This window comes from Malus sylvestris, chromosome 17, assembly GCF_916048215.2.
Source record: "Malus sylvestris chromosome 17, drMalSylv7.2, whole genome shotgun sequence".
Lineage (NCBI taxonomy): Eukaryota > Viridiplantae > Streptophyta > Magnoliopsida > Rosales > Rosaceae > Malus > Malus sylvestris.
In genome coordinates this window covers 5,762,132-5,789,907 of record NC_062276.1, presented here as the reverse complement: position 1 = coordinate 5,789,907, position 27,776 = coordinate 5,762,132, and the positions used below count along the sequence as shown (strand labels likewise).

At 37.7% G+C, this 27,776-nt stretch overlaps 5 protein-coding genes and 1 long non-coding RNA gene across 7 annotated transcripts; 2 read left to right on the top strand and 4 right to left on the bottom strand.

The window, feature by feature from the left end:
- Nucleotides 1–982: 982 nt before the first annotated feature.
- LOC126609848 (uncharacterized) lies at nt 983–5,044 on the bottom strand. The gene is made up of 8 exons (XM_050277781.1): nt 4,916–5,044; nt 4,601–4,749; nt 4,364–4,497; nt 3,826–4,009; nt 3,515–3,658; nt 2,677–3,282; nt 2,286–2,462; nt 983–1,462 (listed from the first exon to the last, which is right to left on the bottom strand). Exons 1-8 carry the CDS (start codon nt 4,956–4,958, stop codon nt 1,286–1,288), a joined length of 1,614 nt encoding a protein of 537 aa, XP_050133738.1. The 5' UTR covers nt 4,959–5,044; the 3' UTR covers nt 983–1,285.
- Nucleotides 5,045–7,904: 2,860 nt separating this feature from the next.
- On the bottom strand, nt 7,905–11,129 carry LOC126612138 (protein FLX-like 2). Its single transcript, XM_050280455.1, has 5 exons — nt 10,966–11,129; nt 10,152–10,741; nt 9,899–10,044; nt 9,693–9,790; nt 7,905–8,630 (listed from the first exon to the last, which is right to left on the bottom strand). The coding sequence occupies exons 2-5, from the start codon at nt 10,694–10,696 to the stop codon at nt 8,142–8,144; spliced, it is 1,278 nt and encodes a 425-aa protein (XP_050136412.1). The 5' UTR covers nt 10,697–10,741; nt 10,966–11,129; the 3' UTR covers nt 7,905–8,141.
- Nucleotides 11,130–11,695: 566 nt separating this feature from the next.
- LOC126612371 (uncharacterized) lies at nt 11,696–15,198 on the bottom strand. The gene is made up of 6 exons (XM_050280775.1): nt 14,949–15,198; nt 13,622–13,949; nt 13,308–13,524; nt 12,561–13,098; nt 12,376–12,474; nt 11,696–12,116 (listed from the first exon to the last, which is right to left on the bottom strand). Exons 1-6 carry the CDS (start codon nt 15,016–15,018, stop codon nt 11,860–11,862), a joined length of 1,509 nt encoding a protein of 502 aa, XP_050136732.1. The 5' UTR covers nt 15,019–15,198; the 3' UTR covers nt 11,696–11,859.
- Nucleotides 15,199–15,718: 520 nt separating this feature from the next.
- LOC126612120 (uncharacterized) lies at nt 15,719–16,566 on the top strand. The gene is made up of 2 exons (XR_007618968.1): nt 15,719–16,043; nt 16,152–16,566. It is a non-coding gene; the product is annotated as an uncharacterized LOC126612120 (long non-coding RNA).
- Nucleotides 16,567–18,210: 1,644 nt separating this feature from the next.
- Nucleotides 18,211–20,147, top strand: LOC126610826 (protein translation factor SUI1 homolog). Its single transcript, XM_050278967.1, has 5 exons — nt 18,211–18,384; nt 18,721–18,805; nt 19,426–19,631; nt 19,724–19,777; nt 19,897–20,147. Exons 2-5 carry the CDS (start codon nt 18,769–18,771, stop codon nt 19,939–19,941), a joined length of 342 nt encoding a protein of 113 aa, XP_050134924.1. The 5' UTR covers nt 18,211–18,384; nt 18,721–18,768; the 3' UTR covers nt 19,942–20,147.
- Nucleotides 20,148–21,193: 1,046 nt separating this feature from the next.
- LOC126610825 (uncharacterized) lies at nt 21,194–24,906 on the bottom strand. 2 transcript variants are annotated; one of them, XM_050278966.1, is made up of 7 exons: nt 24,662–24,906; nt 24,001–24,479; nt 23,232–23,695; nt 22,917–23,062; nt 22,460–22,736; nt 22,048–22,320; nt 21,194–21,797 (listed from the first exon to the last, which is right to left on the bottom strand). In XM_050278966.1, the coding sequence occupies exons 3-7, from the start codon at nt 23,538–23,540 to the stop codon at nt 21,318–21,320; spliced, it is 1,485 nt and encodes a 494-aa protein (XP_050134923.1). In that variant the 5' UTR covers nt 23,541–23,695; nt 24,001–24,479; nt 24,662–24,906; the 3' UTR covers nt 21,194–21,317. The 2 variants fall into 2 exon arrangements, with proteins under 2 accessions (XP_050134923.1, XP_050134922.1); XM_050278965.1 differs by lacking the exon at nt 24,001–24,479.
- Nucleotides 24,907–27,776: the final 2,870 nt, after the last annotated feature.

The following is a 27,776-nucleotide window of genomic DNA, read 5'->3' as shown; positions in this document are numbered from 1 at the left end:
GACCTTTTCTCTTTCGTTAATTTTTGGAAAAAACTGTACAATATGCACACTTGAATATAATGAAATGGATGGTTCAAAGATTCCTTACTGATTTCTGATTTTCAGTCTTAGTTTTACACCAAACGAGTCTCTGTCACCCAAACCCCCAATTCAGAAACCCTAATCACTTTTTCCTTTTTCTTTGTCGACTGCCAAGGACAAATTGATGAGAGACATGAGGATTTTGGTAGAAAAGATGAGAGAGATAAGTAAAAAAGGGTGAAAAAACAAGTGGAGAATTTGATTTTACAAAAATACCCTCAAACTTAACAGAGCTTTTTAACGGAATGACCAAAATGATGGATAGTAGACAATCTTATGAACCACTTTTATCGATTTTAAATCTCAGAGATCAAAATGATAGTTATGCAAATCTCAAAGACCATTTTGACTAAAAAGCCTACAAAATATACTAAGTGTAGCATTACCCTTATTTTCTCACTAAGTATAGGGCAAATGTTGTCCACACAAAATATTACACAATGATAGGCTCTGAAAAGATTTTCTTCATCTTTTTTTCCAAATAGGTAAATGAATGAATCATAGGTGATATTGGACCACATATAAATGTGAAACACATGAATATTCATGACAAATTCACACGACTCAAACATCATGAATGTTGTTTTCTCCCACAATAAATTTCTGGCAAATGACAAAAACACACGAATATTCATGACAAACATGAGATTTCATTTGATATTCCACAAACGCGAGGTTTCTGCCTTCAAACATCAAACGAATACGGATAACATTGACTAGACGACCTCTAAGAAGAAGCAGAGCTTTCAAGAAAAATGCAATACACATTGAATATGCTTTGAGGTGCAGTTAACAATTTGCAGTGGTTACAATAAATTTTTGTGGGGTGTATTAAATAATACATGAGGTGCTACCTTTTGCTTTTCTTTCATGTTTTTTTGGCCATTGAAGGTGTTAAAAATAAAATAGAAAAATTAGCGTCGCTTTTCTGACAACGATTAATGTCAGTAAGAAACACATTAAAATTCAAACTATGAAAAGACAAAAAGATTTTATCGCCTATCGACAGTTGATGTCGAATGCTCGGCGAAAGAGTACAGACTATTAGAATTGTAGATATAAAGAACAACACTCACTACCAATTCTGATGACTTTTTAAGCCCCCTGTGAAAATAATACTAGGTCACAAGCACAACATCAGCATTTTCATAACTCGATTAAGGATTGAGGCCTTCTTGATGTTTTATATTTTCGGAGATGCATATCAATAGCTGTGAAGGTAGAGCCGTCGGAGGTCCTTGCAGTGAATGCATGTCCAGGGAAACAAAGGAGGGTCCAGGCAGAAGTTATGGATGCACCGAATGCAGCAGACGTCACAACTGAACAGAAGATCTACAGGTTCCCGCTGACGACATACAGAACAAGCAGTTGCTGATATGGACTGTTTATCACCAGAAGAGAATAAAAAGAAAAGGCTCGATTAAGCACCCAGACAACCAAATCAGCAAAAGATTTAATCATACAATGACGAGAGCGAACACTTGAAAAGTTTTAGCAAGAGTAAGCAGTGGAAGAGTAAATGCAAAAGAGCTCTAAAGGCAAACAATTGCACATACATTTCTTTGACAATCCAAGCAGGTCTTGCACACCCCACACATTTCCAGATTATCCAGATAGAATTTCTAATTTGGAGACACATAATGTTTGCACAGCTATCGGAAATGTAAGGAATGACTTTTCTTTCAACTTCAAGAGGAGACATGTCCAAACAGAGGAGAAAGAAAATTTTAAGTAAGTTGGGAGATAGATATTGTCATTTGGTAAGGTAGAAAATTAAGATCTTATGAACTTTCCAGATCCTTGTAATCTTTTCCTTTGATTTTTCATGTCAACATGATCGTACTAGTGTGTTTTTGCACTCTTCGTCCATGTTTAAATTAAGATAGCTTAAAATCCTCAAAGCATGTTATTATAAAAATGCATCATAAACGCCTTTTCATTTCAGTCAAAAACATCAGTTCATTTAAAACAAAAATAGGCCAAAAGGCAGATTACAAAGATCCATTTACAAACATTGATCTCTTAAAAATGCCTGATATTGAAGAATGGAGAATGAATTCTTCTGGAAAGGCATTAAATTGAACAGATTGAAATCTCATACACAAATAAGCATTGTAGGCAGGCCTAAAATGTGCACTTTACAACTAGCACTCAGACAATGTCCAATATAAAGTTTTAACAGTAAAACAATGAGGTTTACATACCGGAGCAGAAAAATTGGGTGGTCCTCGGTAAGTAGGCACTGGTATGTCCATTTTTGGGGCAGATGGAATGGTTTGGGAGTATATTTTCTGATCAATCATGTCTGCATCATCAACCTTGGTAATGCAGGTAAAACTAGCCTTGCATAAAGGGCAAGTTGAATTCTTTCTCCTTGAACTCTGCCACACACCATAAACAACTTATGAATTCGGTGTCCTCAAATAATATCAATAAAGAAGAGAAAAACACTAAATCAAGGCGAGTTCATGGGAAGGTCGACAATCTTTGAAACCAGAATAAAGAAAAGTATTTCAATTTGGGTAAACGCAGAGAATATTTAAAACTTTTGAACAATCAGAAATTATACAATTGTTAGTGAACAAGAATACGTACCATATGACCAGCCCAGTTTTCAATGCATGAATAACAGAATCGATGACCACATGGCAAAATTCCTCGAATTGAACTATATTCTGTCCAGCATATTACACATGATAACTCCATCGAAGGAATTTTGGTGGCAGCTTCAGTCTCAAATCTGCCTTCACATTCCTCTTTTGAGTTCTCAACTTCAAACCATTCATCTCGGGGAGTTTCCTCCAGAGCAGTGGGTTCATCCTCAACTGAAATATTTGGATGCTTGGAAGAAGATGGGTGATTCCGATCAGCCTCCTCAACACCTTTCAGACCATTTCTGATTCTTCTTCCAATATACAACCCATTATCAGTATCTCTTTCAGTTTCCAGTATATTATCATTTCTTTCTTCATCTGAATGGTCAGAAAGGACTGTGATTACATCATTACGTGTACTCTGAAATCTGATTGGGTGGCACTCTTGATCAGACTCTGAGAGTTCTGATTCGACCATACGTCTACCAATATTCCTTTTTATAAGCTTCCTCCCTTTACGTGAAGTTTCAGCCATGCTGCTTTCCTTACCACTGAAAATGTTTCTTTTAGCTCTCACCAAATGGGTGGAAGACTCTTGAACCTTCTCCTACGAGAACAAGACACAATGACGTTAAGATTGCATCATGGCAGCGATTAATCACAATTATCTGATATTGAAAATTGAAACGCTTATGGAACATTACTTAGAAAAGTGAAGCTTAATTTTCTATATACAAAAAACTTATCCACAAACATATACAAGGGAAGACCACCAGAGGCAAAAGAACGGAAAAATAAAAGTAAAAAAAGGGACGTAAAAATTCAGTTGAATCAATTACCTCCCTTCTAAGTGATCTAGTTAGAGGAGGATCTTCAAGACAGTGCCTGCTACTTGATCGCAGTTCTTGCTTCGAATTCCTTCCAACATGTTTCTGCTTTGCCTTATGAGAACTGCTGTTTTCTTTAAACGCAGGAAACAAATTCTACAGAGAATTCACATAGAAAAAGCACAGTCAGATCGTCCATGTCTGTCAAACTGAGAAAAACTGAAATGCTTCAACAAAGGAATTCTGCGGCAAACATGCAAGACAACATTATCATATAATAAGAGTAAGTGTGAGGGATAAAGACAGATTTTTACAGAAGCTACCTCATCCAAAAGACGTGATTCAGCCAAAAGATGACGGCGAGAAGCTCCAGACTCTGAATCAATAATTTTTACCGAGTCATCATAACCATTTGATTTGTCCGAAAGCGCATTCCATTTTTTCGATGATTCACCCACTGTAACAACAGGTGGAGGTTGTAAGAGTAAGGGTCCGACTTCCTGTCCACTGCAAATAAAAAACCCAAGAAGTGTATGTCCCTGATTACAAATCTAATTTGCAAGTCAAAAATATAAATTAGGCAGCGGCAAGCAACAAGTTGGACTAATCCGAGAGTAATACCTCAATTTATCAAACAGCTAAATCCCAGATTTAATCACCTAATTGCTAACACCTAAGAGTTCCCAAACCAAGAAATGTTGACACCTAATTAGCTCACTGAAGCTACCACGTCACCATTCAGTCTCAATTTCAAAGAAAGTAATAATTTTTACGCCTTAAACTTAAAAAATACTAACAACCCAGATGTAATCTTACATATTATTATGTAAAAAAAGGGGAAGTCAAGCAATTTTTCCATACCATCTCAAAGTGTAAGGACGCTCAGGTACTCGTTTTCCTTGCTTTATGCACTCCTCAATCCACCGGTGGTTGACAACTTTCGCGTCGAACTTGTTAGCTAGTTCGTATTTCCTTCCTTCGAATTTCCAACACACCTAATCGCCAAATTTTAACAACACGCATCCATAAACACAAAATACAATCACATTGCCTAATTAGAACAGAAAATGCATCGAAACGGGTTCGAAGAAAACCAACCAAGTGAGTGGTCGATCGAGACATCGCGCCGACATAGCTCGCACCGGCGCGAGAAATGAGCTTGATGAGGTTGAACCGCTCCGAGCCGTGGTACCCGCTTACGGTGGCGATCACGGATTCCATGCCCTGAATCGGTGACCCCATGGCCTCTGCAAATACATAAACAAACAACCACTTCAAAAACTGGGTCTTTTTAAAACGACACAGTTTCGAGCCAGATCTTGACGAAGCTTCAGAAGAATCCTAATGGTATAATCATTACTAATATGCTTCGAAATGAGCTTAATTGAGGTTGAGAGAGAGAGAGATATTGACCGGGAGATTGGGGGAGGCGAAGCGGGTGGCGTTGTTCTGCCATTGAAAATGATTTGGCGGGCAACTCGAAAATTTTGAAATTTCGGCAGCAGCGAAGCGTTTATGAATGCCGCGGATGACGGCCCTGCCTTTTACTTAGATGGGCCACTCAAAAGAATGGCTCCTGTCCAATAATTTATTTTGTTTTTTTCTTCAAAACAAAAATTAAAATACAAACAAATTACTATAAGTATTACGGTCTTGTGGTATTCTTCTTCACTTGAAAATGAGAGGTCTTTGGTTCGAATCTCGTGGATGGCGAATTTGATACCAAATTAGGCTGTCTATTATGTGGTTTAGCCGAACCCCCTTTATTTAGTATAAAAATATTGATGTACTAAAAAAAAAATAGTAAAAGTAAAATGACCCTAATTAATAAGGGGAGGGGGAGTTCAGCTAAGCCACACAATGGGCAGCCTAATTTGGTATCGAATTAATCATCCACGAGATTCGAACCTAAAACTTCTCACTTACAAGTGAAGAGGAATACCACATTATTACTAGTTCATTGTGAGGCTAAGTCTACCCCTCTCCTTAGTGTAGATACTATCGTTTGTTAAAAAAAAAAATAGAGTTTATAAAATTTTGAAAGGATTTATTATATTAACACTCCACGTATTATTGAATAAACCTTCGCATACTTAATACACCTCACATTTGCTTTTTCAATTAAAAATTATCTTCATACATCCTCACATACTTCCTCATAATACTCTCACATCCCACATTTTAAACATATACCTTACCTTTTCTGCATACACCCTACATTTTTTATACATGCCACATTCTTCAAATCTTATTGTACTTATTTTTAATTTTGGTAAAATGAATCTAGCTACCCAGCTGTTCCTATGTTAATTACTTCTAGGATAATGATTAGTAGTAATAATTATCACTTTGAGGCTAATTACTCAAACGAATCAAAATCATTATCCTGTCAATTTGGATGAACTTAATCTTATAAGAATAATTAATACTAGCATTTGCCTACACACTTTGTGTGTATGAACACATTTTTTTAGAAAATGAGAAGGAGAGAAGGAGAGAGGGAGAGAGAGAACGTGGCAGAGTAAGAGATTTTTGTTTTTGGACCTATGAAATTACATTATTGTCCATTATTTTTTTTTTGTGTGTGTGTGATAGAAGACTAAGTAGTCTTTTCACCCTATTTTGGTTGACAAAAAAGGTTTCATTAATTAATAAAGATTATAACTTTTATCAGAAACTTACCAGGTACTCCGGCTTAGCCGACTTACCACGATGCAAGGAAGCAAGGTTCCAATGACAGTGCCAAGGTTTGTCACTAATCACCATTTCACTCACATTTACAATTATTGGTTTTTATCTCATTTCGTTTTCTTTTTCGAACTGAAAATTTTGCAGAGTTGCTGCTTTTTGTCCATGAGATTGAATTGTATCTCCAAATTTGTAGGTAAATTATAAGGAGCTTGGACCTATAAATATCTTAAAGCCTCTCTGTCTATGAGGGAGGAACCTTCTATGAAGTGCATCCATTTTCATCTTTCTAAGCTTGTGTGTTATTTGAGTATTTATCAATAGTAGCCAAAATTTAACACCTAATTTCATAAATGTCATTTTTTATAAAATCTTTCAAATGTAGCAAAAAAACCACTTAAATAGACCTAAATACCCTCAAAATTAAAACCAAATAACAAAACCCTATTGAATCAGAATTTAGGAAAAATGAGAGACCACTATGTCATAGGGTTCCCAACCAATACTAATGAAATCAGCCAACAGCCAATACCAATGAAATTGTAGTAGCCTTCAAGATTTCAGTTATACTGAGATCTTTGATTTCATTGGCATTGGCCGAGAACCCTCTAACATAGTGGTCTCTCATTTTTTTTAAATTATAATTCAATAGGGTTTTGTTATTTGGTTTTAATTTTGAGGGTATTTAGGTCTATTTAAGTGGTTTTTATGCTATATTTGAAAGATTTTATCAATCAACATTTTTGTATTAATAAACATTTCGTAATTTTGATTGGAAATCTTTCTTCTACTTCTTTTTTTTTTGGTCATCTTTTTTAGGTGTTTTATTGTGCCATTGTGTTACCAATTTAATAGTATATATGGCTGGAAAAGACTAGATTCTTTGGTTCTATTTCAATATGTCATATCCGCCAATAATTGTATTTCTTTGGGATGCATTCTCTAAATGATGCTCGCATGTCGCACCCTTTTGGTTTATCTCATGTGGAGCTTTCGAAATATTGATTTCATGTTTTATTCGTGAAAAATAAATTTTCTCAATCAAAATGTTTGTAGTTTCATTAGTTAAGGTTTTGCTCAACAACGATGGGTGGAAGGAGTTTTGATAGTTGAGAAGATAAATAATATGTTAAAAGTGATTTGTGGTGTATTTAGAAATTTATTTATTTAAAACTTTATAAGGTCGAAATTGTCATTGCATAGAAAGATACACAAACCATTTAATATTAAATTTTAATGTAGAGTGCATTCAACATTATATAGGGTGCTAATAAAAAAAAGAAAGCCTTTCAAAGAGTTTTTAAATTATGAGGTATTTAATCAATATTTTTAAGAAGTTCATGAGTATTCAATTAAAATTTTTGAAAAGTTTATAAAACTGCACGTAAATTTAGTTGTATTTATTCAAGATTTTATAGTAGAACATAACTCTATGTGTATTTCATAAAGATTTGATTTTAAATTATTTAAAAAAGTGAAGAATTTTGATGGATCTTATAGTGTCTTTTAAGCTTTAAGAAATTAACCATGTCGCCGGCCATCAATAGCCGGAAGCTATATGACTTGGAAAAACAGAGTTCTGTTATACATTTGACTTCCCTTTTTGGCATTAACGTACATTTGATTTTATGCAGTATCTGTGCTCCCCTTCTCTTTTGGGTCCAATTTAGTTGCTCAAACATGAATGATTGTAGAAACTGGAAAGACTAGAGTGTGACTGCAACATCTTTCTTCTCATTTGAATCCGGTTGCCTGTGTCCCAACTAATACCAGAATACCCCGGTTAAACAAAAAATCGAAGAAAAAAAGCCGAAGACCAGAAAAGGCCCCAAAAAATACATATTATTCAAGGTAGCAGATGATTGGAGATTCAGAGGAAGTTTTGAGAAATTTTGGATATTCTAACTACTACCCTATTTCTGCGAGAATTTTTTGGTTCGATGACTTGAGCTCATCTTCGAACAGGGTTTCCCCCTCCCGGTCCTCGAGGTGGTGGTGCCTCATACCCACTCCCACCACGAGCCGGTGGTGTTGTTGCAGAACCATAATGCACATTGCCTGTGGGCACATGTCCTTGAGGACCACCAGCAGCAGCTCTAGACTGTGCATCATAGTTGACACCCCGGGTTGGATCATAACCAGGCACTCTTTGCACTTCGTAACCCGGTCTCTGTACATCATATCCAGGTCTCTGTGCGTCATAAGCAGGTCCTCTCTGTGGATCATAAGCAGGCCCTCTCTGTGAATCATAAGCAGGTCCTCTCTGTGCATCATGAGCAGGTCCTGAAGGATCATAACCAGGCCCTCTTGGTGCGTCATAACCAGTCCTTCCAGGAGGTCCAGATTGAGCTCCAACTAATGGAGGAGTCCCGGTGGCAGCAGCACCTCCAACGCCAGCAGCAACAGGTGCAGCTGTAGCCGGAGGGAAGGGGGCACGTCCCTGATATACATTATACAGTTTTCATTTGCATCACTCTAGAGGCAGTGAGAAAAATATGTTCCACCTAAAAACATGATTTGAGCAGGACAGCACGACTTCTTAAGAGTTTATCAGCACCCATATTCAACAAGGTTTTACAGGCCATACCTTCTTGATTATTTTTCAAATCACCTACTATAGTACTAATTTTACTCAAGTTACGTGCAATAGAGATTCCTAACCATAATTATTATCAATTGGCATTGAGACAGTGAAGGCTATGGATGTACAACAACAACAACAAAGCCTTTTCCCACTAAGTGGCGTCGGCTATATGAATCCTAGAATGTCATTGCACTCGGATTCTGTGTCACGTCTTCCTTTAGATCCAAGCACTCTAAGTCTTTTCTTAGAGACTCTTCCAAAGTCTTTCTAGGTCTTCCTTTACCTCTTTAGCTCTAAACCCCTGTCCCGTAATCGCATCTTCTAACCGGAGCGTCAGTAGGCCTTCGTTTCACATGTCCAAACCACCCTAACCGATTTTCTCTCATCTTTCCTTCAATTTCGGCTACTCCTACTTTATCTTGGATACCCTCATTACTAATTTGAAGTTGGCTTGGTGTTCCAATAGTAAGGGAGTGATAAAACACAGTATGATTGTCACCTGTGTATTCTTTTCCTAAAGATACTTTTAACTCTAATTTACTTTCTGGCAAGGAACAACCTTGGCGAGATGCAAGCAAAAATAAAAGGTTTTCGACAACCACCGTAACAATTTCTAGCATCCATGCACTAATGATTCATAAAATAAAAAACCAAGCTCAAAGTATTTTCAGCTTCAGTTGTATTGACAAAATGATAATCTATTTTGATAAGCAAGCAATAGTCTTGTGTTAATAGCGTGTGGATGAATAAGTCTTTGATGTCACCAACACACACTATACTATTGCAAACAGCCAATCCCAGTTGAAACAACTGGGACTTCAACGACACAGCATGGTACATAATTCTAGAATTTGAAGGGATAAAGTAAAATAATAAGATGAACAGCTAACAAAAGTCAAGATGTGGAAGATCGCATACCTGTTGAACCCCGTAGCTATCTTCAAACGCATTTTGTCCTACAGCCTGCCCAGTAGCCTCGTTCTCATTATTTCCCGGGGTTCCATAATATGGGGCCCCTACATTTCATTGCCACAGACAAGCGATCCACGATGCATTTAAAGATCAAGGTAAACAAAAAACAAGGGTATCCAAATGACCTCGAATACGAAAGGAAGTAAATTTACCAGTTCTACGATCAACATTAGAATTATTCAGTAACTCTGCTCGGAGCTTTTCCACCTCCCTAGCCATGGTAACATAGTTCTTCTCCATGACCTGAAGTGATTCAAGGTGGCTGCTGTATAATCTCTTTTCATAGTCATATGTATCCCTGCACAATTCCAACCAACAGAAAATGACAATCGGTTTTTCATAACGGAAAATACACAACAAGCATTATAGTTTGAAGTTACAAAAAAATAGAACATAAGCACCAACCTGCATAGCTGATATTCCTGCCTCAGTCCATCAAGCTGTGCAACCAAAGCCGGAATCTGCTGCACATCTGCATGAGTCCTCTGAAGATCCTGCCCCAGTTGTTGCACATTGGTGATGAGTTCTTGCCTCGAAACAACCAAGCTCTGGGCCTCAGCTCGAGCCTTATGTAGCTCCGCCTTAACAGGCTCAGCCGACTTCAGGTCAGCTTCCATCTTAGCTATACTATCCACAAGGCTACTCATCTGCTGTTCTCTCTCAGACTTGATAGCTCCTATCTGGGCATGTAATATCTGCAACTCATGTTGGGCACCCGCCAGCTCTTGCCTCAGGCTTCCGTGGGTGGCGGCGAGCCTCTGGTTCTCCACCACAAGCCTCTGCATCTCCACATGTTGTGCAGCCAGCTTCTGCTCCATAACTTGCGGAGGAGGCAACATATCAAACGGAGGATAGGCGCCATGGGGCGGCCGCATCCCCGGGCCAAATGGGTCCGGTCCGGAGAGCGGCCGACGCATGTGAGAAGGCGGAATTCGACCTTTGCTTCCCATTTTTCCCGAATTCACCCTAACTTTCCTAACAAATTACAAACTTTTCTGCACAATCAAAACCACACAATGAGAATCGCAAACATTTTGCTTTGAATTTATAAAATTGGTTTGCTTTCAACAATCGGGGTTTCTTTCTGTTATCGATCTTGATTTCAAATCCGTCCAATCTCACGCCCAAAGTGAAGTTTCCGATTCAGACCTAAAAGTGTTTGGTTTTCGAGAAAATTTGGGGAAAGAAAAATATTAACCAGTGGGAAAGTGATACTTACTTGATGAATGGTTGACAGAAAATTTGGTCTTCTGTGGCGAAAATTGAAGTGCCCCTTCGTGCTCTGTTGCTCTGCCCTAGTGAGAGAGTAGAGAGAATGATTACACCAAGCAAGCAAACAATATCACCTCCGGTGCAATTTTTTTTTGGCACCCTTTTCACTTTTCTCAGCATTTTTTATTCTTCAATTTTTGTCCCTCGAATAGAATAAATTAGAGCAAAAACAATACTTAAAAGTTAACAAAATTGTGTGCAAAGTAAAAATACGTGTGAAAAGCATCGTATTTTTTTAGGAGGAGGATTCTCTCCTCTCCTAATCTCTCTTCCCATTCTTTTCGTCTTATTTAAACGGTTATAATTTAACCACGTTAATATCTTATATTGATTTTTTTACAAAGATAATAAAATAAAAAATAATATATGTGACGGGAGAGAACCCTTCTCTATTTTTCTAGGACACTTGATCAACAAAAAATTAAAATAAAAAACCTGCCCTAAATTTGAAGGGCCAAATTATTCTTCCCAAAATTGTTAGATGGTCCAATGGGCTTTAAATGATTCCCACTATAAAATTTAAGTCCTCATGTGGAGTCGATCAGTTGATTAAGCCAGTGTACACTCATTGCATTGAAGAGCAAATTTCTTAATTTATAAGTTAGAGTAGTTTAAAATATTGTATCGTCAAGTTTGATCAGATCTAGTATTGATAATGAAAAAAATACTGGAAGAAGTTTGACGTTCGAATATCCTCCAGTTTGATGAGATCTGATACATATATTGTACTTGACAAGTTATCCTTCTTTTCAATAATAAAAAAAGTTTGAAGTTCCCTCGTTAACAACATTCGATGCATGCCAAATTACATCCAATGCAGGATTTGTACTTGTTAGCAGCCTCAGCCACCTACTTTAGGAACACTAGCCAATGATGCTTGAATCTTCTCCTCTTCAAATGACAAATCCACCAGATTTCCTCGCAGATAATTCTCATAAGCTGGCAAATCAAAATGTCCATGCCCACACATTGCTGTGAGAATCACTTTGGCTTCTCCGGTCTCTCGACATTTCTGAGCTTCCCTGATGGTGGCAGCTATGGCATGTGTTGGCTCTGGCGCTGGTATCAATCCTTCGGTTCTAGCAAATTTTATAGCACCTGCAATGGAACACACAAAAGTTAGAACCATAATCCAATTCTATAACTTCACTACCACACGCCAAGCATATATTCATGGGAAGTGATTTCCGCACAATATTTTTCTCCTTTTAAACATCCATGTCCCTTTGTTGTTCTTCAATATTCAATCCGAACGTAATAAATACCAAGGAGTTACGTGAGGAGAAAAGGGTGTGCAACAATCACTTTCATAGCTCCAATGTTAGTTCTTATACCATGGAAAGTAAAGTTAAATTACCTTGAAAGCACTCAATCTGGGGAATTGAAATTGCTTCCATGTAACCCAGTTCGTAGACGTGTGAAATTAACGGTGACATACCATGGTAGCGCAATCCTCCTGTTTAATAAATAGGGCAATGTTGAACATGAAGAAGTAAGTTTCAATGAGTTAATAAAGCTCTGAAAGAGCCAGTAAGTAATTACCAGCATGAATTGGGTCAGGGATGAAGTCGTGCCCAAGCGTATGCATCTTCATTAGTGGAGTCAGCCCCGCTGTATCGCCATAATCATATGCGTATACCCCTTTAGTTAACGAAGGACATGCTGCAGGTTCAACTGCTCTAATTACAGGGTTCATTTTCCCTTTCAGCTTCTCCCTGATGAATGGGAAACTGAGCCCTGCAAAATTGGATCCTCCACCAGTACATCCTATGATAACATCCGGTACTTCACCTATCACCTCCATTTGTTTTAGACACTCCTCTCCTATTACTGTCTGGTGAAGCAAAACATGGTTGAGAACACTTCCTAGACAGTATTTAGTATCACCATTCATAGCTGCAATCTCCACGGCTTCAGAAATAGCTATTCCCAAACTTCCAGGGCTGGATGGATCCATTTGAAGGATTTTTCTACCTGCTTCGGTTAGGGTGGATGGAGATGGGTATACCTTTGCACCCCAAGTTTGCATCATCAATCTGCGATATGGTTTCTGATCAAAAGATGCATGCACTTGCCACACCTATAAATACTTAGAATAAGTGAGACATGCATGAATTATAATGATGAAAACTAATGTTTTGGAAGAGAAGTATGGCATAACTCAATATGTATTGCTTGAACCAATTTTGACGCCAGGCAAGAATAATGTGAGTGGCACCATAAAATTCATATGCGTGCTTCAGTTTGTGAGTATGCACGTAGGCAATTTAAAGGTTAAGGCTTTGTTACCTCACACTCAACATCAAATAAGGTGCAAGCAAAAGCCAATGCACTTCCCCATTGGCCAGCTCCCGTTTCTGTCACGACCTTCTTGATTCCTTCTTGTGCATTATACCACACTTGTGGAACTGCAGAGTTGGGCTTGTGTGATCCAGCCGGGCTGACACCTTCATACTTGTAGTAAATTCTGGCAGGTGTGTCAAGAAGCTTCTCCAACCTCTTGGCCCTATATACAACTGAAATGATAAGACATTTCCAACAATTTAACAGGAAGAATAAGTTACAGAAAAAACGAAGTTGTCAGGCATGCTAGCTCAACAAACCTAATGAGAGGTGATGGGCGCCAAAGCTTGTATACATCACGAACCTCATCTGGGATATCTATGAATCTTTCGTTGCTTGCCTCCTGCTTAATCAACTCATCGGGAAATAGAGGAGACAAATCTTCAGGTTTAATCGGTTCAAAAGTCTTGGGATGCAATGGAGGAGGTGGTTTTACAGGAAGGTCTGCAATCAAGTTATACCACTGTCGAGGGATTTCAATTGACTTTGAATCGGCATTGAGAGATGCTCTTGCTCTACAGCCATTTGAAAGCCTCAGATGCATAGGCTTTCTATCAAGTGCAATAAATCCATGCCATTTCTTCTCAACTGAAGAAATACAAGTAGTTAGAGGAAATACCAAGAAAGCAATACTGAAACATTGTTAATAACACTAGAGATAACTCAACCGCTGAAAGGTCGAGGAAATTTAGCTCATTCCATTTTTATGTTTTATTAGTCATAAAGTGTGCATTGTATAAGCATAAACCACTTCAGTAGAAGCACCCAGTATAGGGCGTACCCTTGTCATTAGTCCATCATTCTGTTGATAGCATCTAACCGCATCTATTGGCAGACCTCTAATTCCAACAATGTATTACTAGAAACAGGAGAATGTATGGCAGATATCAAAACAGCAACAGAGCCTTTTCCCTTCGGGGTTAACCATATGAATCCTAGTCTTCCATTCCGTCTCAAAGTTTCAAAAGATAAAGAAGAATCATGCGTAGTAGAAAAGCTAAGATGGGAATGTTTCAGAATTATGAGCTCTTGCAAATGTTACTATACAAAATTTACAAATACACTTTACAATTCAAAACCTGAGAGAGTCGAATTGTTTCCACAATCAACACATGCACAAGTTTTATCTTTAACTGGTAAGAATTCATTCCAACTTCTTCTTGACCTCATTTTACCCTATATGATCATTATTTAAGCAACTTCACGGTGAGTTTTCAAAGGTGGATACAGAACATACCCTTTTCGAAACCTGAGCAATTGATTTCTGTACTAAATTCTGCAAAAATCTGCAGAATGGGTTGTTAAAAGTCGAATATCGCTTCTATAAAAAATAAGTTCGAATCCCTCTCCCCGCAGTTTAGATTAGTCAAAAGTCGAAAATCGCTTCTACAAAAAATCAGTATTCATACAGTCGAATCACCGATCCAATATGTCATTTTTCCACAAATCCATGCAAAGATTCCATATTTTCAGCAGCAACATAACTTCAGATTAATTTTTAGCAGCCATAACTTTTGTGTATCAATCAAGTAGTTGAAAATCAGCTGAAATTCGAATCCCAGAAACCAAAAATGCTCAAGAACTTACCTTTAGCGTGTGGGGATGATGAAGGTTTAGTGTGAAGTGAATTTGCAGTGAAGAGACTTTGAGTGGCCATGCTTTCTTGGAAGCTCAGGAATCTTAGCTATGCAAACACTGAAGTAAAAGTACTGCGAACATTAGGAGGACTGAGATTAGGGTTTTGACTCAGAAATTCAGGAGATTGAAGAACATTAACTCCAATTTTATTTTATTTGCAGGTGGTGGAGAGTGTGGAAGAATTTAATAATAACCTTGGTTGTATGAATTAAGGGCGCCACCCGGCATCTTGTAAGAAAAAGCCACCTTTTTTAATTAGAAAAAATAATGAAAATAATTTGAAAATTTTGAGTTTTAACTATAAAGATAAAATAAAGGATAAAGTGAATAGTATCATGATTGACTTTTTAGTGTAAAAATATAATTTTTCGTTAAAATGAACAATACCAGGAGTTTTTCGTTAAAGTTCTATTTTTAATTTTCCAATGGGTAGTGAATAGGCTTTATTTTATTTTATTTTATTTTGTGAAACGTTAGATTTTGTTAGATTAGTAAACAACAGAAGTTTAAATCTACATCGTTATGCAAAAGTTCAATTTTTTCCACCACTATAATAAAGGGTCACTTGCATACATTATAAATAATTGAATCACATTATTGTTGATTTATTGTGAAGTTAAATTGACCTTTTTTTTTTTTAGTATAAATAATATTGTTTGTTAAAAAAAAAGTACACTCGGACTTTAGAGAAGTTATCGATAATAGCCAAAATTTAACACCTAATTTCATAAATGTCACTTTTTCTAACATCTTTCAAAAATAACATAAAACCCACTTAAATAGACTTAAATACCCTCAAAATTAAAACCAAATAAAATAAGGATGTAGTTGGTAATGTAATGAAAAAAAATCTGAATTGTGGCCTCTTCTAACTACATAGTTTTTCAATGAGGAAAAATAGTCAATGGCAGACAAATTGGGATCTGAGGTTAGCAATCCTTCTTATATACGCATTTGATAAGGAAGATAACTTTTGGCAGCTGTACGGTGTTTTTCTACGTACCCAATGCAGATGATTGCCCTAGTCTGCTTCTAGCTAGTGAGGTAGATTAATTTACAGAACATAAATATTCATTGTTTCAAAATTTTCTTGTAAAAAATTTGGATAATTTATTCATGCTTATCTTTACTTCTGCTCCATATATGTTATAGGTGGAGCTTTCAGAACTGCAGGATCCCAATCTTGCTTCAACTATGAGAGAACAGCAACATCGAGCCTTAATTTTGGGAAAAAATTGGGTATTAATCAGCCTGTATATCTTGTTATCATTATGCAGAAAAAAATTGATTACCATATGTTTTAACTCATTTGTGCACTGAGTATGGCACAAACAAACTAGAATTGGTGCGCTTGTTCAAGATGCAAATATACTAATGGAGCAAATGGAGAAACAACAATTCATTCCAGGCATCAGGAATGTCAAGAATACACTATGACTGCAATCATGCATCCCAACTTTCTTGAATTTCTTCTATATATGTATGTCGATTTTGAAGGTATTTAGGTCTATTCATGTGAGTTTTCTGTTATATTTGAAAGTTTTTATAAAAAGTAACATTTATGAAATTTGGTGTTAAATTTTGGCTATTAATGATAATTACTCCGGACTTTATGTGGGTGCATTGAAATTCTACCCTACTCACACACATTTGGTTTTAAAATTTGGTCTCCTTAGTATTATTCTTAAAAACAATAATGTAAGAGATATCAAATTTGTAAATCAAATAATGTGTTACAAATGGGAAAGAAGCATATGAATCAGCACTTAACTAATAATCTAATCATCAACAACCACATCATTTGCTTTACAAAATTTTATTTAAAAATTTGGTATCTCTAACATTACTCTTTTTAAGAAACACATTCTTTCTCTTCCTTTTCTCCTTGGTTCATAGATCTATCATTAAGTTTTATTAATTTTTTAACATTTAGCAATAGAATAACGACTCTATAAATTTGAAGAGTAATTGTTCACTTAGCTATTATATAAGGACTAGAATTTTCTCCTCTCATCTTTCCATCACATTCCACCCCCTCTTCTCACATTCTCTATTTTGTCTTTCTTTTTCTATAAAAAATTAATATAAGAAGTTGACATAGTTTAACTGTAAATGTTCCAATAAGAGAGAAGAGAAGGGGAGGGGAAAAAAGAGGGGAGAGAATCCTACTCCATTATATAAGGGCTCGTACTTGGGTACTCCTACGAGGGTGTAGACCTTATCCTCTCACCTCAGACCCAAACCCTAGCTTTTTCGCTGTAGTCACCAGCTCCTTGCTCTAGCTTGGGATCGGCAACAACCTCCTCTACCCCTTTTCTCTTCCCCTCATTTCCTTCTTTAATTTCACTCTGCACTCACACGTTTCTGCTGCATCTCATTCTCCTCATTTAACCAGTGACCCTTTCCCCCCCTTGCCCCTATGTCTCTTGTGCCTCTGCCTAACCCCATATGTACATCTCATCTTTTTCACGAGTACCCCGAAACCGCTTTTTCTGACAACCCTCTAATTTTTGTTGGAGCTTCTTCCTAGATCCACAATATGCCCTCTGATTTTTTGCTTTATTTGTGATTTAGGTTAGGATTTATGGTTGTGGTAGGTCTAAGCCATATCCTACTGCTCGTTTTCCACTGTAGTTGTGGGCTACTCCAAAGATCATGACTAAGACGCCTTACTTAGTCTGATCTATGACGTTTCGCCTTCCTATGATTGCCATAAATCTCTCTAGAAGTGGTTTTGTCCTCACCATGAAGACTTGTTAGTTGATGGTTCCATTATCGGATTAGTTATTTTTTTTATTTTTTTTACTTTGTGTTGTTTTGTGTTGCATATTAGGTTGCATTGTATCACTTTAGTGAGTGCTTGAAAACACTTTTAGAGAAAATATTTTTGCGTTCCAAAAGTACATAAGTGATGCTTCTTGTAGAAAGCATTTTAAGTTTTTTTTTTTCAAATCTCACTTGCATTTTCACTCAAGATTCATTTTAAAAATAATTTCACAAAAAATGTTTTTGATAATTTAAAAGCAATTCTTCCTCTTTATGAAGATAAAGGTTTCAAATTTAACTCTTTAAAATAGAATTTAAAATAATTTTAGGTGCTTTTATTGGAGATGCTATTTAGCCGGCACCGTACGAAACGTACACGCTAAAAGAAAAGGAGAAAAACGTGAAGTTAGCGCGCAACCGACCCAACCCAAAGTAGGCCCCACCTTTACCTCCCCAATTTTCCATTCACTTTTCTTTGTCCCCACTTCCCAAACAGCTTTCAATTGAAGAGAGAGAGCGAGAGCGAGAGGCGGACAGAGAATCAAACCTTATCCAGCTTTGAAGTTAGGGGTTTTGCTGTCACCACCTACCCAATTCCAATTCCTAATCGTCTGATCAGGTAATTCGCCTTTCTATTCCGACGATGTTTAGGGATTTTGCTTTCATCTTGTTTAGGGTTTTGATGATTGAATCTCAAATCTTTTTAATATTTACGATCCAAAGTTTAGGGCTTTTGTTTTTTGAACTGAAATTGTCGTAAGATAAAGTTTGATTCTGATAAAGAACCCAATTTGTTATTCAGGATATTTAATCATTGATTTTTGCAGATTAATTTGGAAAAAGGAGGCATTTTTATTAAATTACTTGCAAAAAGATTCGAGTTTTAATTAAATTTAATTCTTGAGGTGTTTTTCCAAGGATGGTAATTTGAGATTTTCAATTGTGTGTGATCCAGGTATAAGATTTCTGGTTGCAAGGCCTTCTTAGTCAGTAGCCAAGGTTCATGTCTGAGCTCGACGTACAAATTCCTACTGCCTTCGGTATGTTTAATTTTTCGTTGTATAAGTCATTCGTATATGTTTGTATGCGTGCTGCACTTGCTTGATACCGTATTCAAATTCGTTTAAGATTATGTGGTTTAATAGTTATGGGACGTATAAATGATGGTAGTGATTGAAGACTTTGATGCATAGATGCATAATGATCGTTTTAAAGATCCCAATTTTTTAGGCTGGTGTATTTGGTAGATGTAGTTTCGATGCGATGTTTAAGAAACCAAGCCAAACTGACCCGAAATTGGTTGTTTTATGACACTAAATGGTTTGGTTAGGTTATCATTTTTGTGAACATGAGTGGATCGGACATCGGTTCAGTTTCTGGTTTTTGCACTGTAAAACGTGATCGAAATGCTTTTGTGGATGCACACTGGTTTTTATCCATGTCAATGGCTAAGTCAACGAGTACTATTCAACCGCACAACTAGCCTGATCCACCAAAGAAACCGAACCAAACTAACCCAAATTGGTTGTTTTGAAAAACTAAATATTTGGATTGGTTACTATTTCTATGACCATGAAGCCATCAGACATTGGTTCACGTGTCTGGTTTATGCACTATGAAATCTGAATAAATCTAATTTGAATGTTGGTATTTGTTTTAGATCCGTTTGCTGAGGCAAATGCTGAGGATTCAGGTGCTGGGACAAAAGATTATGTACACATTCGTGTCCAACAAAGAAACGGTAGGAAAAGCCTGACAACCGTGCAGGGACTGAAGAAGGAATTTAGCTACAACAAAATCCTCAAAGACCTTAAGAAGGAATTTTGTTGCAATGGTACAGTTGTCCAGGATCCAGAGCAAGGGCAGGTGCGTGTTTAATTGTTAAACCGAGAACTTAATATTGTCTTAATAGCGTTCTGTAATTGTTTTCTAAGTATCGTATTGTTGGTCATATGCAGGTTATTCAACTTCAAGGTGATCAACGAAAGAACGTATCTGCCTTCCTAGTCCAGGTAGTCACCCTCCACTTAAGAATAATGTTAAATGTTCTATAGTTATCCGACAGGTTATTAATCTGCTTGCTTAATTATTATAAGTATCGTTCCTCAGTTTCTTTTTATCTTTTCTATAGGCTGGCATTGTGAAGAAGGATCACATCAAGATTCACGGTTTCTGAGCTGCTTCGTTCAAGTCTCTGCACAGTCCTGTCTATCATCGGAGTCCTTGTTATTTGCATATTACCGCATCTAAGTTTGACATGCGCAGTGTGTTTTCGGTTTGTTATAATTTTCAGGTACCTTTGTAATGTGTCGTCGTTATGGAATGTATGACAAATTCTATTTGTGGTTTTGAAAATATCGTAACTCTGTACTTTGTCCTTGATTCCATTGCTTGAATTCCACTAAATGAGTTTCTTGGCGTCGGAAATTTACATCCTTCAGACGAACAGCAAAGAGAGAACATGCGACGATCCACCGACTTTTCGTGAATTGACATAAAATATAGTCCCGTCCATTCTCCGCAAGGGGAAGCTCCCCACCAACACATAGCACCCAAACTTCCTCCACCCATTTGCACTTGTGATCTCGTCTGCCTTCTCTACTCTGACATCCGTTTCATCACCGCCACTAATCCACGGTCCTGCCTCCAACACCCATCTCATATTTTCAACAATTGCCGAGCTCAAACCTACACTCACCACTTTCCTGCTCTATGGGTTATGAGCTTTGAACCAGGTGAACCCGGTACACCCGTTCATATCATCCTTCACGGCTTGCACGGCGATACCAGAGCCACTTCCCTTTGCACGTCTACGCTCACATTCACAACGTTCCCTTCATGGTTGACCTTCCCACAAGAGTAGATCTCTTCCCACCATTGCTCGAGAGCCGGGACGAACCAGACCTTAAACTTCGTTGCTTCTTGAAACTCCGACGTGTAAACGATGGTCAGTATCTTGTCTTGTGGGGACGGCAGTTTCAACACCTTTCTGCGCTTGCATGAGCCCCAGCAAGACGCGTCGTGTGCTTCTTCATCTTCATCTGTAATAGCATCAGGTGGATGAATGGAAAGGGTGGAAAAGGGCCTTGTCACATACATCTTTGTGTGTCTGTGAATTATGAGTGGCTTTTCAAATTTAATCGACTTTTTTCCTCATGAATTAAGAAACGAAGTTGTTTGGTGCCATATTTGTCATACAATTCACTTCAAATTTTAGTGCTTTCAATACATGCACAGATGGAAGGAGTCAAAAAGGAAAACCTTTGGCACCAACTTATTTTAAGGGTCGTGATTTTCACAATCCCGTTTTCTTCTTCTCCGCTCCCCTCTTTTTTCAATCCAAAGGCTAGAAAAACAGAAACGAACGCATGAAGAGAAAAATGGAGTGTGAAAATCATTACCGTACCGTATATTGTGACTTACTCTCGTAAACAACACAAGGAGCTTTCAAATTCAAACTGTAATTGGTAACCATTTTCCAATTAAGATAAACCTTACTAGAGCACACAATTAGTGCTAAATATGGAAGTACAACTTTCCAACTAGAGCAGCTCATGCACTTAGCTCAAGATACTTCTTTATTACACCCATCATCTCTCCACCCGGGAAACGCCCAAGACATCCCCTCGCTGCTGCTATCTCGCTAAACTCAAAAACCGAATCGCCATTGTAAGCTTGAGGCTGTTTGATTCCCTCCCCTTGTTCCATCTTCACATCTTCGGTAAGTTGTTCACCATCTTTTACAGTTGGAAGAGGAAATGGATCAAGAGAGCTTCCCAAAATGGTTTCTGCACCTATGACACCCACAAAATCTTTCAACGAACATATTGTGAATGGAACCGGCTCAAAGCTGTGGTCTCCATATTCAACTGGGGTAGAGTGGTCTCCAGTGATGCAAAGAAAGTACTCAAAATTTCCAGTTGATTCGACCTCCCAAAGAAGCCTGGCCAGCTGCCCTATAGCTCGATCTACGGCTTCCATTGCTTTCACTTTGAAGAGGGTTGCCTTGTCGTGGCCCGCATCATCAATAGCCTGCCATGCAAAACAAAACAGAGAATTCCTTTTCCATTTATGAAAGTGAACTACCTGACCAGAAACTAAAGAAGCAAACCATCGGACATTAAAAAATTACAGACAAACAATCATTTTCTTGCCATCAATTTAGCATGTAATTTCAGTAAAGTAATTATTTATGATGCAAATGCTTCAGTAGGCAGGAACAATAGTTGCATGTGACAAGGTAAAAAAACAAAGAGTAGAAGAATCTGAGAACATTATTGACCTTAACGTGAAGGAACCCAAAATCGTAGCCATCTGGTTGGCCTGGTTTGTGCTCATCTTCCCCTGGTACAAACACATTGGGGCAAGACTGCAGAGGAGCTGAGAGTGCCTTAGCTATCGCAGTTGCTTTGGAGGTTAGAAGTGTTCGGTAGTCTCCGGTTGCTCCAGGAGCTTCTAGGATATCAATGCCAAGAGATAAGCCCAGTCCAGCAATGATTTTTGTTGGAGCTACCATGCAAGGTCGTAACCCGTGTTTTTTCTCAAAGGGAGGAACCTGAAATATGTGATTTAGAAATGAAGAAATATAGACATAAATGTAAGCATAAGGGTTGAGGTCTTGTCAGACTAACATTTCTATTACGCTCAAGGTTATATTTCCTTGAATAAATCAAGTATGGTTTGAGACAACAAACCTCAATCCGAATACCGCAACCTCGTAATAGGACAAGATTAGCTATGCTCTTCCCTTCAGCAGCCCGCTTTGCATTCAGCGGATGAGCAACAAGAATACGAGATATTTCCTTGGATAACTCGTTAACAACTTTAGCTGTGTGCCTTGCCTCATCAGTGCCGTCTAGAGCTTCAGCTTGCAAAAGTAAACGGTTGTCCTTCAATGGATCTGTTCCTGATATATTTCCACTTAGCTTTGGTCCTTTTACAACCACTCCGCATCTATGTTCTGTTGCATACCTGTAGCAAATGATTCTTTGTCAGTTTGAACCTACGGCGTTAAAAAATTTCAAGGATAAGCATTAGAAAGAATTAAGTTGTAGGACGATTTTGATAAATAATCCACTTTCTCATAACGGAGGTGTGTTTACAGAAGCACATAAACAAGAAGCTGACAGCATTTATAATGAACATTTGCACCTGACTCTGACTTCATATTCGGGATAAGATGGCAGCTTCATTCCATCAAGTGCTGCACACAGTATGGGCCCTTCCTCCTCAAAGTGTCTGTCAGCCCTCCTACTGATGACTATTCCAGTTTTTTCATCCAAGGTTGCAAAATTAGACTAAAGATCAACAAAATAGCAATGATTAATATGGGGAACAGCCTTGTCTTCCAGAAATAACAGGACCGAAGGAAAATGTTGAAAGTTTTAAAGCAGTTCATCAGGGATCATGATGTGAAAACAATTATAACATCGATACCATTTCACAAAGAAACATAAAAATACTAACCTTAAATGCAATATCACCAGGCGACATTGCCAAACCAGCACCCATGGACTCAAATGCGCCCCGGCCACGGTAATATACCCTAGGGTCGTAACCCAATAGAGAAAGGTGAGCTGTGTCGCTTCCACAACCCAAACCAACTTCAACAGGGTCCATCAGACCGTTAACCCCAGCGGATGCAATGGCATCCAAATTGGGTACTTTGGCTGCCTGAAGAGGAGTCTTAAACCCAAACCTTGGTATTGACACGTCTCCCACACCATCAATCAACAAAAATGCCACTCTTCTTTTTGGCTGCTGAGAATGACCCATGTCTAATAATATGCTACACACTCATTTTACACAAAAGGGAAAGATTTGACAATGTACAAGGAACAAAGTAAAACCGCTTTCTATTTGTTTATTTCCTCCAGCTTTCGTTGCAGTCCAATTCCGCTAAAGACCAGAATCACTAGACGTTCCCACCTCTGCAACCAAATACACCAGAAGAAGCACCATTACAAAAATTTCTACACCGTGTCTGAAAAAAATGGAAATGGTATGGTATTCACTACTAACAAGTTAGCTCTAAATACATCGTGGTAGAAATGTTCTAAAAAATCGAGGCAATGTTTGGGCAAGCAAAATAAGATTTTAGCAATCTTGATATTCAGAATCATGACAATTTAACAGAAATTTTAGCAAAACCTAAACTAAAGATAAAGAAATGCAATAAGAAACCATTTTTAAGCTGGTTGGCATTGGTAAAATAATACATGAGCACAAAATTTACCCAATTCCAAATTGGTCTCTCCAGATCAGTGTTCTAAAAAATGCTCTAGGCGCTAGACGATGGTGCTCCGCCACGATTAACCCAAAATCGTTTAATAAATCGGGAAAGCTATTAGGCGGCATAAGGCAGACGCCTGGGCGGCTAAACGGACGCTGGGCGGGCTAGACGTAAGCTGGACGGTCCGGGCGGCCTGGGAAAATACGACTGTCTACCCAGAAGCAGGCGGACGCTAGCCAATCTGGGTGCTCTGCGCCTTGCCGTCTTCTCTCCCCGAGTCTCACCGTCTCCTTCTCGGTGTGACGATGGTCTACGAGACTAGAGAGAGTATGGATCTGCAATTGCAGATGTGGTGATATGTCTGACGGCGGCAATGGTTTTTGCAGTGAGCAGCTTAGGGTTTTTTTTGGGAAAAAGGTGAGTTGGTGATTGGGAATCGGTGGCCCGTTGCCCAACTAGCGTCGCTCCAGATACAACCAGAGCTTCAAAAATTTACAAAATTTGATCAAGCAGTATAAATACCATTTCCTATCAATCCAAAGCTCTAATCTTAATTAAAAAATAATTATAAATCAACAATAAAATTAATAAGGGAATCAGAAACAAGAAACAAATCAATATGTGCATGCAATGATGCAAACCAACAAGAATTTAATTGTTTTACCTCTGAGATTGCTTCAATGGCGATTTTGATCTGGCCCCACTAACTAGAAGAAAAAGAAGCCCAAGAGAAAGATTATTTCTTTCGAGCTTTTTTTGTGGTTCGGATTTCGCCGAGAAATTTGCAGAGCAAATTGGTTGTGGCGGAAGCTTAGCTCACTTTCTCTGCCACTTTATTCTCCTCCATCTGGATAAAGGTTCGAATTTGAGAGCAACGTAAGGGAGCTTAGTGAAACAGGAAGCGAATCAAAGAGTAAATTATAGCAATGGTGGTTCAATTTTAATAAATTTGAATAATGGTCAATTAACTAAAAATCTATTATTATTGGTCCCTCAACTCATTAAAATGTGTAGTTCTTATCATTTTCTTCAACTTTGTCAGAATTTTGTCAAAATGAGTTATGTTAGAAGGACTATTGTTATAATTGGATTAAATTTGAGGGACCATTGTTTCAATTGAGTTAAAGTCGAAAGTTCTAACAGAATTGATAAAAATGACCATAGTTGCACGTTTTGATGAGTTGAGAGATCACCGGTAATGAATGTTTAGTTAAAGAACCATTGTTTTAATTGAATTAAAGTTGAGAGATCATTGCTACAATTTATTATGAATCTAGTTACAAACTAGCAAAGGTGCCCGCGCGATGCTGCGGGTTTTTAAACAGCATACATTATGTAGAAAGTTATATTTACAACTCTGCCTAACTTAAGGAATAGATAAAAGTTTGTTTCTTACCGAAATATACGAATTTGAATAAAATGTATCAAAGAAGTATAAAACGGAGCAAACCTTGTAATTTCTGTAAGGTGGGCAGCTGCAATACCAATAGTGATATAATTTGACGGAATCTGGCTGTAATCCAACTTGGTTGTTCTTTGTAAATTTGTTGGAAAATGTAGTAGTTGGCTTGAAAGAAACAATCAAGAGCGTTGAACAAATCAAATCTTAATTATGTACCAAGGGTGAGCTTATATTACTTTTATTAATTTTTATCATTTTATTTTATTTTATTTATTTATGTTTTTGAACAAACATTATTATCTACTTGAGGGAGGGTTGACTTTAGTTTCACAATGTGTTAGTAGTAATATGGTTCATGTTCGTCTTTTTGGCGAGAATTGAACATAAAAACTTTCACTTACAAGTGAGAAGAAATAACACTAGATCATAGCATTAAGTAACAATTTTTATTATTTAATATTCTTCAATTTATTTCATCCGACCATGAAAAATTAAAAAGAGCGTATAAAAAATAAAAATAATGGTAAAAGCTGAAAAAGGCTCTGATTGATGCTATAAAAAGTGGGTATGAATTTTCTGGGTGGATTGTGAAACTTCATAAACACAACATTTTTAACCTGCATGGATGCATTACCCAAATAAAATTGAGTGCAGATCTGTCGTGTCCACAAAGCCTATGTGACACAGCACGAACGTAAAGAGTTACAGACCTATGCAATCGAAGAATCAAGTTTTTTGAAATTTACTAAAGTTTGTGAGAATATCCAAAAGCTTGATTGATTAATTCTAAATTGATGAATTACATTGAGAGTCAAACGGCTTGAATAGACTTGATCACAATCCTGCGGAAGCCTAAGGGTCTTAGGGAATGAAAACGATATTAGTCAGATGAAATTCAAAAGGTCCGATTTTTATTACAAAATTTAAATTGAGGTTTTAGTAGCCTAAAATTGGATGACCAAAACTCATCATACGTCATAGCAAAACAGTGGGTTTGAACCGGGAAGTTGCGTTTAGTATCATGGGTCCAAAATGGAGCGTCAATGCCAAATCTGTAAATTCTCATTGAGTCTTTTTGTCTTCCTTCCGTCCATTTCGTCTTCAGTTCACTCGGCCATCTGTTCTACGTTAGTATGCCCTGCATCCTTGTTTAATTCGGTTTTCCTCTAAGTTGCACGATCAGACCTTGTACATTCTTGCTTCAAATGTCAAGTTTAAGAAAGATCAACAAAAAAACAAAGAATCACAAAACAAAAACAGGAGCGCAAAAGGAACATACGATCAATTTAACAGTTTTGAGTATCCAATATTAGAAATCAAAGTCTTCGTTTTTTATACAAGCAATATTAGGGAGAAGGAAAGTGTTGCTTTTAAGTGCTTAAGGGTCTGTTTGATACTTTATTTAAATCCAATTTTTTAAACTCAAAAACAATTTTCAAGTTTTAGGCCTTAAAATTTTGTTTGATAAAACTATTTTAAAAAACTAAACTCAAAACTAACTAAAAAATATAGTCTATTATAGGGGTGGGCAAACAGGTACAAGAACCGCGGGTAGGGGTGGGTACGGGCCGGTTCTTAATTTTGTAAAAACAGATCGGGGCGGGGTGGGGCGGGCCGGGTAATTGAAGTTTTCGATTCGGGCCGGTTCCAAAAGTGTAGGAACCGCGGGTACCCGGACCGGCCCGTGTGTGTTACAATGGACGGACGAGATTTAAGATACATCTCTCCATCCAATCTCAACTGTCAGTTTCAACCTAGCCAATTCCACCTCTCGAGTTTGAGAAGCACCCCCTCTCAAACTTCAGTTTAGTCTCTCAGATTCTCACTCCCCCTCGACTCCCTCTCCCTATCCCTTCCTTCCCTCGACTTCAACTCTCATACTCTCTCAGTCTCACTCACACACTTACTCTCACAGAGTCACAGTGCTCACCGCCGTCGGGACCAACTCTCAGACTCTCATAACGCTGTCGCGACCAACACAACGGCACCACCTCCGCCGTCGCGACCACCATCATCACCCCATCACCACCGCCGTCGCGACCACCTGCTGCTACTAAAATTTAGGTAATTTTGAATTAGGTTTTATTATTAATGTGAATTTCTGGTGTAGGGATTTTAGGGATTTGCCGAAGCAAGATGAGGTTGCTGTGGAACGGGAATCGTAGAGAGACTGCTACTACTTGCTTTTAAATATTGCTATGTTCCGATTGATTTAGCTAAACAGTTTTAACAGAAGAGATTTTATACAGAACCAATTAGATTTAGCAAATCTTTTGCAATGTTAGGCGAAGCTACTTATGGGTAGTTAGTTTGGTTTTGGTAGTGTTCATCATACGTTTTTTATTTACCTTTTTGTCTTAACTGATTTTGGCAGTGT

Bases quoted from the DNA above. Each gene is read 5' to 3' on its own strand.
- LOC126609848 (XM_050277781.1), bottom strand. From the start codon at position 4,958: ATGGCAGAACAACGCCACCCGCTTCGCCTCCCCCAATCTCCCG. The intron at 3,659-3,825 runs GTAGCTTCTGTA...AATTCTCTGTAG, and splicing joins AATCACGTCTTTTGGATGAG to AATTTGTTTCCTGCGTTTAA. The intron at 3,283-3,514 runs GTAATTGATTCA...TTGTTCTCGTAG, and splicing joins CTAGATCACTTAGAAGGGAG to GAGAAGGTTCAAGAGTCTTC.
- LOC126612138 (XM_050280455.1), bottom strand. From the start codon at position 10,696: ATGGGAAGCAAAGGTCGAATTCCGCCTTCTCACATGCGTCGGCCGCTC. The intron at 9,791-9,898 runs GTAAATTTACTT...AATGAAATGTAG, and splicing joins TAATGTTGATCGTAGAACTG to GGGCCCCATATTATGGAACC. The intron at 8,631-9,692 runs GTATGCGATCTT...AATGTATATCAG, and splicing joins ATAGCTACGGGGTTCAACAG to GGACGTGCCCCCTTCCCTCC.
- LOC126612371 (XM_050280775.1), bottom strand. From the start codon at position 15,018: ATGGCCACTCAAAGTCTCTTCACTGCAAATTCACTTCACACTAAACCT. The intron at 13,525-13,621 runs GTTTGTTGAGCT...AGTTGTATATAG, and splicing joins CGCCCATCACCTCTCATTAG to GGCCAAGAGGTTGGAGAAGC. The intron at 12,475-12,560 runs GTAATTACTTAC...TTTATTAAACAG, and splicing joins CCCTGACCCAATTCATGCTG to GAGGATTGCGCTACCATGGT.
- LOC126610826 (XM_050278967.1), top strand. From the start codon at position 18,769: ATGTCTGAGCTCGACGTACAAATTCCTACTGCCTTCG. The intron at 18,806-19,425 runs GTATGTTTAATT...TATTTGTTTTAG, and splicing joins ACAAATTCCTACTGCCTTCG to ATCCGTTTGCTGAGGCAAAT. The intron at 19,778-19,896 runs GTAGTCACCCTC...TCTTTTCTATAG, and splicing joins TATCTGCCTTCCTAGTCCAG to GCTGGCATTGTGAAGAAGGA.
- LOC126610825 (XM_050278966.1), bottom strand. From the start codon at position 23,540: ATGGGTCATTCTCAGCAGCCAAAAAGAAGAGTGGCATTTTTGTTGATT. The intron at 23,063-23,231 runs GTTAGTATTTTT...GTTGATCTTTAG, and splicing joins CTGGTGATATTGCATTTAAG to TCTAATTTTGCAACCTTGGA. The intron at 21,798-22,047 runs GTCAATAATGTT...TTTGCATGGCAG, and splicing joins TTGGGTTCCTTCACGTTAAG to GCTATTGATGATGCGGGCCA.